At 29.3% G+C, this 12,480-nt stretch overlaps 1 protein-coding gene across 5 annotated transcripts in view; it reads right to left on the reverse strand.

The window, feature by feature from the left end:
• CysRS (cysteine--tRNA ligase, cytoplasmic) overlaps positions 1–12,480 on the reverse strand; it is a 61,172-nt gene that overhangs the window by 11,400 nt on the left and 37,292 nt on the right. For all 5 annotated transcript variants that reach the window (XM_075379262.1, XM_075379260.1, XM_075379261.1 and 2 more), the window contains exons 5-9: positions 11,256–11,396; positions 9,008–9,218; positions 6,766–6,998; positions 5,052–5,285; positions 1,676–1,826 (exon numbers count right to left, since the gene is read on the reverse strand). In XM_075379262.1, coding sequence (XP_075235377.1) covers positions 1,676–1,826; positions 5,052–5,285; positions 6,766–6,998; positions 9,008–9,218; positions 11,256–11,396 — 970 coding nt within the window. The remainder of the gene's footprint in view (positions 1–1,675; positions 1,827–5,051; positions 5,286–6,765; positions 6,999–9,007; positions 9,219–11,255; positions 11,397–12,480) is intronic.

The following is a 12,480-nucleotide window of genomic DNA, read 5'->3' on the forward strand; positions in this document are numbered from 1 at the left end:
CTTCTCCTACAGTGAAATAATGTCACATCAACTTTTTAAATATCATATCTAAAACAATTTTACAAGGAGGAGAATAAATAAAATTTAAGTTTATTTATTAGAATTTCAGTAAAATTTAGAATTAAAATTCAGTTTTTACATTTGTAATAATTTCACTGTATAGAATCCAGAAATGAAGTGAAATTCATGAAAAGAATGCAATAACAAATTAAACAAAACTTAAAGAACTTTACTGAGTAATTTGATAACTTAGGTATGCACTCTGTTGTGTTGAAAATACAAAACAACATAATATCTGTATAAGAGTTTTTGGAAGGCGATATTTGACGATACATTTGTGAGATCAAAAATTAAAAACAGGTGCCTACTGACTGACAATACATAGCCATTTTCTTTAGATCAGCATATCATTGATAATATTAATCATAAAAATAAGGTAAGACAACACCACTGCTGAACAAAAACAAAAAATACAATTTGAATCTACTAAAAAATTATGTTATAGAACATAAAATTTATTTAAATTTGCAACAGAACAATTTCTGTTGGTCATGAGTTCAAAAATGTAACTGTTAAAAAAATCAATTCTTTATTTTACGTAATATTTTCATAACTAAAATTTCTTAAGAACCTCATTATCAGTGGCACATCTTTTTGTTACTTTTATTCTTGATTAAACATACAATTATCAATATACTTGTATTTTTACAGGCACATCAATGTTTTGAAATATTACTAAAAGTACGTCTGCTTATGGTATAAACTGATTTCCATTTTGTATATGGATGTTCTTTGTGTTTACATTATATGAGTTTTTATTATTTTTACTTTTAATATGTAAAAATTAGGTGAATTTCTAAAATTAACTGATGCTAAAATTCATGTACAAGAATTAGTCAAGTTCAGACTTAATGGGAATTAGTGAATATGATGAGCAAATCAAATTGTGAATGGAATTTACTTCTGAATGCATTTCAGGTGATTTATTGGCTCTATAAACCTATGTGCTAATAATAATGGGAAATGTGTCATAAAACCTTAAAACTTGCAACACACATAGTAACATCCCATTGGAAAATGAAACTTAGATGTTAGTACAAGGGTTGCTGATACTAATAGACACACCAATAAAACTCTTCTATTGCACTATCTTTTACCTACTCAAATATTTTGAAAGTTTAGGTAATATACACAATAAATGCATATACAGTTTTTTTTTTGTACTACGATATCAATATCACTAATTCTTAGAATTCCCTTAATTGTAAAAATAAGACTAGCTTGAAATTGCATTTCATAGTTATTATTAAATAATAATTCAACAAAGTACCAATTCTACTAATGACACCAATTCTACTAACTTATATTTATTATAACCACTGTAAAATTAAAAAAATAGGTTTACAAGCACAGGTGAATAATACTGGCAGCATGTTCCTTTAATATAAGGTTGAATGCAATTTTTTTTTACCAAAAACTTGATTAAAAACAAATAACTTTAGACATATCAAATTTAAAACTTTTATCTAAATCACTTAAATGAGTACTACTGTAATTAAAAAATAACAGCTGTCTTAAAACAACAGACAATGAACTCTGCAATGAGTATGCAAAAGGCAAATTATGAAGTTTTAACTTAAATTAAAAAAAAAAATTTTTCCAAAAAAATCCTTACCACACAATGCAGTATGAACAGCATTAACCATGCGATCAAATTTCTTTTCAAGATCCATTTCTGGTTTTTTCCAATCTGCTACATCAATATGACCATCTTTACTCATACTTTTTTTAGTACGAACAATGTCTTTTACATTTAAAAAGAATTCCTAATACAAATCAAAAATTACAATTAAATTTAATTTTAATAATTTAATTTAATTTTAAAATTAATTTAATTTATTATTTTTTTAAATATTACTTTGATATAATATTTTATTCCATTATCAGGCCTGATTAATCTGTGCATTATTAAAAATAATTTTAAATAGCCTAATTTTCAAGTAAAATAAAGAATATTCAACACTGTTCATTGAAACACTCTTTGAAGTTCTGCTGCTAACACTTTGCAAAATTGCATTACTGATCATATACATATTACACAGGCAACAAATTTTAGGAAATAGCTGAAATTTGTAGTAAAAGTATCGGCATTGTTCATTACATTATCCATGATAACATGAATTACCACAAAACATGTTCAAAATAGGTTCTGAAACAGCTGACTCAAAATAAAAAAGACAAGATTCCTTTTGTATTGAACTTAAATGATGTTTTTTTGGTGAAGGTAAAGCTTCTTTTTTTTAGAATGTATAATAATAAAACTTGAATTTATCATTTTGAGCTGGAATACAAACATCAGAGATGGTCTGCCAGGAAAAAATTAAAAACCTACGTATCAGCCAGTAAGGTGATACTAATGGTGATTTGGGTCTATAAAGGCCCAATTTCTTGTGATTATTTGGAAGAATGACAAACAATTAACAGTAAGTACTACTGTAATAAAGAAAAAATCCAAAATAAAGAGGAAACATTCTAGTTTTCTCTCAAAAGGCACAATTCTTCTGTATATGATAATGCCAACCCTCATACTGCTCAAAAGGCATGGGAAGCTATTAAAAATTCAAGTTGGAAGGTGTTCCCAGATCTACATTACAATCCGATCTCACACCATCAGATTTTTTGTTTGTTTGGTCCTCCCAGAGGTTTTACACCAAGTTCGGCAACAATAAGCAGGTCAAGAATACAGTAAAAAAATGGCAGATACTACTACAGTGAACAATTCTTTGCTACTGGAATAAGAAAGCTCACACAAATAAAAGTGCGGAAACACAGCTAAATATAGGAGGGGGGTTATGTTGAAAAATAGCGTTATTTTCAATGTCACTGAATAAATTGTTTTTACAATCATGTCTTTAACTATTGAACGATTCTCATATTAATGATATTAAATAAACTATTACATTGTTTAAGGAATTTAGTATGCATCAAAATTCATCCTTCATTACATTAAAATGGTAACAAAACATAAAGTATTCCAATACAGTATATCATTATTATTAAAATTATATACGAGGTGCGACAATAAAGTAATGAGACTGATTTTTCTTTGCAAGATGTGGCAACCCTGCAGCTTGCGTAGGCACACCATCTTTGACCTTGGTCTATAAGCTACTTCTAGTCCAAGGGCACATTGATGCAACTGCTCAGTTGTGAGTTGTGCGGTAATAAGTGAACACGTGTTTGTGTCTCTCGTCACAGAAATGAAACCGCAAAATATTGCGCAACAGTATGCCATTTCTTTTTGCGTTAAATCAGGTGAAAATGCGGCGACAACTTACGGTAAGCTTCAGAAGGCTTTTGGAGAGGAGGTTATGTCAAGAGCTCAAGTTTTTCAGTGGCATAACATTTTTAGCGAAGGCAGAACGAATGTTGAAGATGAAGACCGCAGTGGACGACCGTCAACCTCACGGACAGATGTCAACTTGACCAGGGTGCGTGAAATCATACGATCTGATCGAAGATTATCTGTGAAAATGATTGCAGAAGAACTCAACATCGATCGAGAAACGGTTCGTCTGATATTAACTGAAGATCTTGGTATGAGAAAGATTTGTGCAAAAGTGGTCCCCAAAAATCTCACACAACAGCGAGAAACACGGAAAAATGTGGCAGCCGATTGGTTAGAGCAAACGGAAATCAATCCAGATTTGTTGAGCCGTGTTATCACTGGTGATGAAGGTTGGTTTTTTCAATACGATCCAGAGACAAAACGCCAAAGTTTGCAACGGTGCTCAAAGGGATCACCCAGACCAAAAAGAGCTCGCGTGTCAAAGTCAAAAGTGAAATGCATGCTTGTGTGCTTCCTCGATTCCAAGGGAATTGTTCATAAAGAGTGGGTGCCTTCTGGACAAACAGTTAACTGATATTTCTACAAAGAAATTCTAGAAAGACTTTGTAAATGAGTTCTTCGTGTCCGTGCCAACATTGCTGATAATTGGATTCTGCATCACAATAATGCGCCATCCCATACTGCTCTGTCAGTACAGCAATTTTTATCCTCAAAACAAATTTCAGTACTACCACAGCCACCTTATTCACCAGATATCGCTCCGTGCGACTTTTTTCTATTTCGAAGAGTCAAAATGGCGGTCAAGGGACACCATTTTCAAACAACACAAGTTGTCCAAAAAGCTGTGACGAGGGTCTTGGAGGATATTACAGAAGATGAGTTCCAGAAATGTTACCATCAATGGCAGAAGTGCTGGAATAAGTGTGTGCAATCAGAGGGGAACTACTTTGAAGGAGACAACACTAAACATGACTAAAATGGTAAGCAACATTTTTTTTCACATCAGTCTCATTACTTTATTGTTGCACCTCGTATATATATATATTTTTTTATTTATTTTTTTTTTTTCTGCTACGATCTTCATAGTTTTTATACTGAGTAAAATTATCTACCTCTCTTAGCTTCATTGTAGTTGTGCTTCAGATATATTCCATTTTCAAAATTCACTGTAATAGCAAGTTTTGAAATGTAAATGTAAAATGAAAATGGAAAATATCCAAAACGTGTGAACATGTAATTTAATTATAACAAAGCTAGGAAAGGTAAATTAATTATATTAAAAAAAAAATCCAGTATATCATTTGTAGTTTTAAATGACATCTGCTGGGAATATTTAGAATGTTAAATTGTAATAATCCTTCAATATGCATTGCAAGTTAAATTTAACAAGTTTGCAAAGTGGGTTCATTCAACTTAGCAGTGACTGAAACTTGTTGCAGAAGTGAAGGGGGTCACATGATTTTACAGTCAGCCAAAATTATAAAAGTAAACAAATGGAAATAAAAAAGGCTTCAGCCATTATAATTTTATATCCTGTTAATTTTATGAGGTTCAGTGAACACTGGTTTCACATGTTCGAATCCATCAGGTTTTAAAGAATTGTAAACAACCATCTAATCTAACCCAACACCTTGAAGGGATTACAATTATCTAAAACTTTCATTCAACAAATACAAATATAAATTATTCAATTAATACTTACATTCAGCATTCTTTCATAAGAGATAGCCATATCCATAGTGCTATCACTGTAATCTAATGTATCTTTCCATGAATGCAATAAAAATGCTAATCGTAACTGCCTAGCAGTATGTTTTTTTAACGCATCACTGATGGTGATAAAATTTTTAAGAGATTTTGACATTTTACAACCAGCAATCGTTAGATGTCCTGAATGTAAGAAGTACCTCACCCACTGATCATGGTCAAAGTATGCCTAATAAAAAGAAAAAACATGAATAAGTTAATTAAATGAATATATTACCAAAAATATATTAATGGAAAAAAAATAGTATATTTATACAAAATTATCAAACACTCTAAACCTAAAACAAAAAGAACAATTGCAGTACATTCCCATTTAACTGATCCAGTTCATTTGGACCAATTTATCCATCGGATATTTTAGATATAAACAATTACTTTTTATATAACTTTAGAATCGCATTCCTTTAATAATATGGATCTGATTTTTTTTAAATTTCTAACTGATACAGTATTATGAATATTTTTTTATCTTAAAATTTAAATTTTTATATTTGCACATCAATAAACTAAAGACTACAGGTACAGGAGTTATGACACATCTTTTGCTATATGTACAAGCCTAACCTGTAGAAACGACAATAGCACATGAACCTCAACCATTACTTTGGCTGAAATTAATTGACAAATCAGTTATATTGTAGTCTTAATCCCTATTTATAGGTGTATTTTCTTCAAATTAATCTTATTCTTAGTATAGTTTTTCCGTATTACATATCATCTGAGCCATCTCTGATACCATCTAATCCAGATAAATAGGATTTTACTATAGAGTAGTTAAAAATTTTTTCAATGTTGAAAAAAATTTCATGGAATAATTTTTCAAAAAAACAAGCAGTTTTTGAGAAACAAAAAAATTCTTACTCTTTTGAGAGGAGAGAAGGGGTTTGTGACTAATAATAATCACTTCAAAAATGGATGAAAATATCTACAAAATTTAATCAAGATCAAGTTGATTTTGTAGTTGTAATCAAGATGAAGAAACATACGTGAATATTAGTATGATAGCAGATGCAGTCAAATTTTATATAATAATTTGACGATAATGGAGTCAAAAGCTTATGCAACAGTTGCTCTGATATCTTTAAACAAACTGAATAACTACAATTACTTGAAAAAGTTATATCACATATTAAATGAGGCTCAGATATAATATAATCCAGAAATTAAGTGGCAACAATATATGGTTGAGAAAGATTCTAGTTATTCTAGTTGCTGATGATGCAATAAGTAAAAATAAACATGTCAGAATTCAAGGGCTATGCTCATGGTTTAAAAAAAAAAATGGCTAAATTTATTAAAAATAAAAATGTTTCCTGCAAAACATTGTACCTGCATACTCATATTTTCTGTCAAAGAACTTTCAACACAATACATTACAATTTCAGAACATCCATGATATTCATCAGATCTACTATTCTATTATTCTACTTATATGTAAAAAAAATCCAAGAGTTTGCTAAAAGGAATCTGTTTTGAATCCATGGAAAAAGCCAAGCAAAAATGACTGAATTCTTCAAAAGTCTTTCTTATAGGAATATTCCATTACTGGTTTAAACAATGGAAAATGTGAATGGAGTGATCAGTTGACAACTGAATATTTGCTTATTAAAATTAATAATAATAAACCAATTAAAAAAAACCCAACACACCTCAGCTTGAGCTAATTCATTATCATGATGAGGAAATCTTAAATCGACACCTCCTGTATGAATATCAAGGGTAGAACCACAGATGTCACTCGCCATAGCAGAACATTCTATATGCCAACCGGGTCTACCATGACCCCATGGAGAATTCCAGAATGGTTCACCTGGTTTAGATTTCTTCCATAGCGCAAAATCAGTTGGATTCTTCTTATGGTTTTCACCAGAAATCAGATCTCCTACATAAATAACAATAACAAAAATTAAATTTTGACTTCCTAAATAAATAAATTTGAATAATTCTTACATAAATCTTCAAATAATTAAATTAAAAGTAAATACAAAAATCGTATATCGCCAAACACACAAATATAACTGTAAGTTGCTAAAACTTTCTTAATTATTTTGTATTTTTATTTCATTATTTTATAGAAACAGATAATATTACAATAACTGGAATAGTTTACAAAAGGTGTTGAAAATAATATTTAGTTCATCAATCATGCATGATCTATTGCAATACATTGCTTGTTTTGCTACCCCCCCCATAGAAGGTAATCTGTGGGAGTCAGATCAAGCAATCATACAGGCCACTCCCCTCAAAATGATTTGTTCACCAGACATTTTGTAAAAAGGTCATTGACCTGTTAGTTGTGTGCAATGTGGTGCCATCTTGTTGGAACTAACTGTGACAGATTTCCACTTCTGTTAACTGATTAATGAAACTGTATTTCCAAAAAATATTGGACCCACAATGCATGTTCTACTTGCACCCACCTAGACTTCGATTTTTGCTTTGTGTAAAGATTGCTTGTGTAATTCATGGACAGAGTTACCAACCACAGTCATGTATTTTGTGAATTAATTTATCCTCCCCAATGAAACCACGCTTCATTTGTAAAAAATGTAATGTTGAAGATACCTACAGAATTTTGGTTGATAAAACATTTAACCCACTGACAATAACTTAGTCTTTTAGCATATGTAAGTTACAGTTCTTGAAAACACATTACTTTTTAGGGGAAAATTTCAGTTCTTTTCTTACAGCTTCATACTAGACAGCAAGTCTGATATCTTGCTGCTGTGCTAAATTACACATTGACTTTGATGGACTTTCAGCTATAGCATCTGAAATATCAAGCAGCTTTTGTTCGTTTGGTTTAGGTGGTCTTCCATTTTGAACATTGTCTTAAACAGAGCCTGTTGCCCGAAATTTTTCTATAAGAGTTTGAAATGTATTGAGGTGAGGAACACGAATATTTGGAAGCTTTTCAGAAAACTATTGCTTCACTAAATCAGTAAACTTCCTTCACAAAACGTGTTCAATGAGAAAAATGAGTTCCTCTATTGAAAGAAGCATTATGTTTCTTGCAACTATTGATTCTTATAAATGAAATGAAGTATGTTGAATCACTACAACTGACTGTCTAGGTTTATTACTCAGCATCGCTCAACGAACCCACAGGGCAATCAACATAACGCCAAAAAAACAGAATGCCCCACATAGTTCTAAAGCATATTTGGACAGCAACTTTCTGAATGTACCATACAATAAACAAATAGCAAATTTAAAAACCAAAATTAATTCTTTTTTAGGTCCTTAGTGAATTTTCTCTAAAAACTAAAAAAAAATTAATTTACAAATAACTATAATTAATATTACACATTATTATAATTTACATATAATATAAAAATTATATAATTAATATGAATATAAATTATTCATTTCATAAAAAAATATTTTCATAGAACATTATAAAAAATTGAACAATTGAAAAAAACAAATTTTAGTGTTTAATTCATGTATTTAAGTAATTTTCCCAAACATATGGAAAAATCATATTGTATGTTATTATTACAAAATTTTTAACATGTTACTGTGTGTAAATTATCAACTAAACATTCTAAGCAAGCAAGTAAATGAAAAACAATATACACATATACATACATATCATGGAATGCAGCTCAAGAAGAGTCAACAAAAGGAATACTATTAGTAACATAGTATTAAAAGGAATACTATTAGTTAGTAATACTATTATATAACAGTATTAGCTGATACTATTAGTTTCATATTACAAATATGAGAATTTTTACTCCTTTTAATGTTAAGAGGTTTTATATAAGTTTTTAGATAATATACAGGTTTTTAAAAACCTATCAATATGACTCAACTTATTCTGCTATTACATATTCTATAATTTTAATAATACTATTATTTTGGAAAAAACTCATAAAAACCACTGACCTTCACCAGTCATTAATGATTTGCCGTCACCAAATGCTTCAGGAACAAGTTTAGCATAATGGTGGTCTGGTTTTTTATCAAATGCTAAAACATCAAAATATACAGAACCATTCGCTTCATAGGCATACCCATTATCAATTATTTTCTTAATATAATTTATAATCTCAGGTATATATTCACTAACACGGCACCATACATTCGGTTCTTGTATCTGAAAAAGAAAAGAAAGGTTTTTAAAAAAATGATTACAACATAAAGATCAGTTATCTTGAATATAAGATATAATAAAATTTATTCAATATTGTTTAGAAAAATTATCTTTTAAGCAAATAACTTTATATTTCATTCTTTAATACCAAATTTTGGAGACATCTGTTTAAATTTTATAATAAAGCTTTAATAGAAATAGTTTTGTTCAGTTTTACATACTTTTAAGTTCATTTTAGAAAACAGTTTCTGGTTGAAATATTTTGATGAAAAATAAACTGAGACTAGGTGTGCACTGGTGGCTTTTTATCATGCTACTATTTTGTCTCTGTTGCTAACAACTATTTCTGTCTTCACACTATAACCCTACAAAAAAAATTTGGATTTTCAACATTACTTGTTAGTATGGATTTAGCTGACCGAATAATGTCCACTTATAATAAGAATCAGGAAATATAACAGTAAAAATTGCTACTGGGTCAATCCATACCAGCGTGAAATGTTCCTTAAAGAAAAATTTTACCAAATGTTTCATTGATTCCAAAAGATTCTTCAAATATTTATGTATGTGTGTTGTGAGTTTCTATGATCTGATGCACATTTTGAGTTTTATTACTAATTATCAAAATACAAATATTCGGTTTCAATTCCACCCCCTCCCACCACCATAAAAGAGAGAGAGAGAGAGAGACTTGTTATAACTTTACCATAGATTTTACTGAGTAGTTTTAAATAAATAAATATTTTTAAAACTATTGTGTCAAATTGTAGCCTAAGAAATTTGAACATTTATTTGTGTTATTTTGACTTTGGCAATTTATATTAATTTAAAAAATAATTAATTATTTTACTTTCAGTAATTATTGTAACACACAAAGCAAAATAAATACGATTAAAACCAAATCAATGTTTTTTTTTTCTTAGAGAAAGAATGGTGACTAACAAAAACGCTACTATGCTCTCATGTTATTTACATTATAAGCTATGGACTTGATAGTGGGAACAGTCGTGTAAAAAAATGTATTCAATGTGCAATAGGCCTACTAGTTTAAAACATATATGGTAGGTAAATTTTTTATTTGTATTTCTTCCTGTAAGTTTCACGTCTAATAAATCTTTCTCACCAACATTTTGAAGGCAGGTCTGAGACACTTATTCGTATAACTGGGACCTCATTGTATCTTAGGTAAAGCATTTAAATAGAGAGAATTAGTTTAACACTCTGACTGCCAAATTCAAGTAAACTTGTTATAAGCCAACCATGCAGACACAGAAAACTAAAATTTACAGGGATAAATTTCCAAAACACCAAGCCAAACATGAGCATTTTCATTATATGCAGCAACTGTTTGAATTCCTGCCAATTGCGTTCTATTATAAAGGTCAGTTACATTAGAATAAAGTAATTTGCCAACATGATCAAATGGGTAATAAGCTGCTATCTCCCAAGCTGTTTAATGTTTTATTTCTAAATATGAAATGATATAATCTAGTATTTCACATAATTAGCAACAGAAAATGATAATGACTTGGTTTTATTTGATTCAGATTTGGAATTGGATATTAGTGATATTGAATTACTTATACTTGATGAAGATAATATGTTGGTGATAATGAGTTATAACAGTGCAATGGGAATGAATCTCCAAAGAAACAAAAATCTCATTTTTTAGATATTCATCTTTTCATTCTCTTCTCTGTATCAAACAACAAATGGTAAAAATGCTCCATTAGCTAAATTCCAACTTGAAATAATTCACCAGCTTCTTGTAATGCACTACACACCAAAAGAAAAACCAAAATTTGTTATCAAATTCAGACAATATTCCACTTCTCCTGAGTCAACAATATCTAGAGCCACAACAGCAAAAAAGGACATATTGCCAAAATGTACTTATTCAAATATATCATTTTCATTACTATATTAAGAGTACAATCTCAGTTTTCAAAGCGCTAAAATGCTTTAAATTTAAGTCACACTATTAACTTAAGCAAATCCTGAAATATAAAATATAAAAATAATAAAATATCACTAACATACATTAAGAGCTTTAATATCTTTTCTAAATTCCTTTTCCCAATGCCGAGGAAGTTCAGAAAATATTGAATTATCTGTGATACTACTACCAAACTGTTTATCCAACCAATCTGATATTGGATCTCTTGCTTCTTCTAATAACGCCTGTAACATTTCAAATCGTACATTATATTTAATGAAAATATCAAATATATACAAACATATATATACATACAACAATCATCATCTTACACAGTTTTTGTAGCAATACAGAAGTGTATATGGTAAAAGATATAGGTTAACAACTAACAGATTAACCAACTGTTTATGATAAAAATATTAATTTCTATTCATCTTAAATTAAATAATCATTTAAAGCAGAACTTCTTTAGTAATTAATCACTGTTCAGCTAGACAGTGAAAAATTTAAGAAAACGACAAATTAATGTAATTTATAACCAACATATACTCCTATTAGATGTACATAACATATAAACGCACCACCCACACGCATGCACAGTCTTAAGCTAATAATAACAATAATGTAATATTTCTCATTTTTATTAAGTAAATATTTAAAAAAAAAATTACTACATACATTGCAAATTGGTTGGACAACCTACATGATTGCACTAAGTTCAACAGTTCATACTCTTTCACCAGCAGCCGTAAAAGTTTTAATAGATTAAAAATAAATAAACATCAATGTGAAGTAAAATAATTATTTTATACCACTCATATCATAATTCAATGAATTAAGACTCACACAGCCATTATTATCATGTATATACAAGCGATTCTAAATTGTGCTGCAATCTCTCAGAAGATGATTCTATAGTCTAAAATAAGAAAAAGAGTTAATATAGGTCAGAAAATGGTCATTACTAAGTTTCGGCTTGTGAAACATTTGGCCCTGCTTTCCGCTCCCTTTATGAAATTAAACCATACTAAAATTCTTGAGGTACAAATCGAGGGGTAAATTTGGTGCTTCCTTATGGTTTTTAATCTAAGAAATTGAATAAATGGTCCCAGACCTTTATCTTATTTATGTTTTAAGAAAAATGGGTAAAACACAAAAAAAGGTTTTTGTCAGAAAATATACTTTTTTCAGGTCGAATAAAATAACTTTGTTAATTTACCAATAAACAGTTTACCAAAAAAAATTTGTAGAGTTTAATTCTGAAAAAATTGATGTAAGTAACATCATTAAAATTAAACACAAATTTTAGAAGTTCAACTTTTATTAGAA

The sequence above is a fragment of the Lycorma delicatula genome, chromosome 11, assembly GCF_047948215.1.
Source record: "Lycorma delicatula isolate Av1 chromosome 11, ASM4794821v1, whole genome shotgun sequence".
Taxonomy (NCBI): Eukaryota; Metazoa; Arthropoda; class Insecta; order Hemiptera; family Fulgoridae; genus Lycorma; species Lycorma delicatula.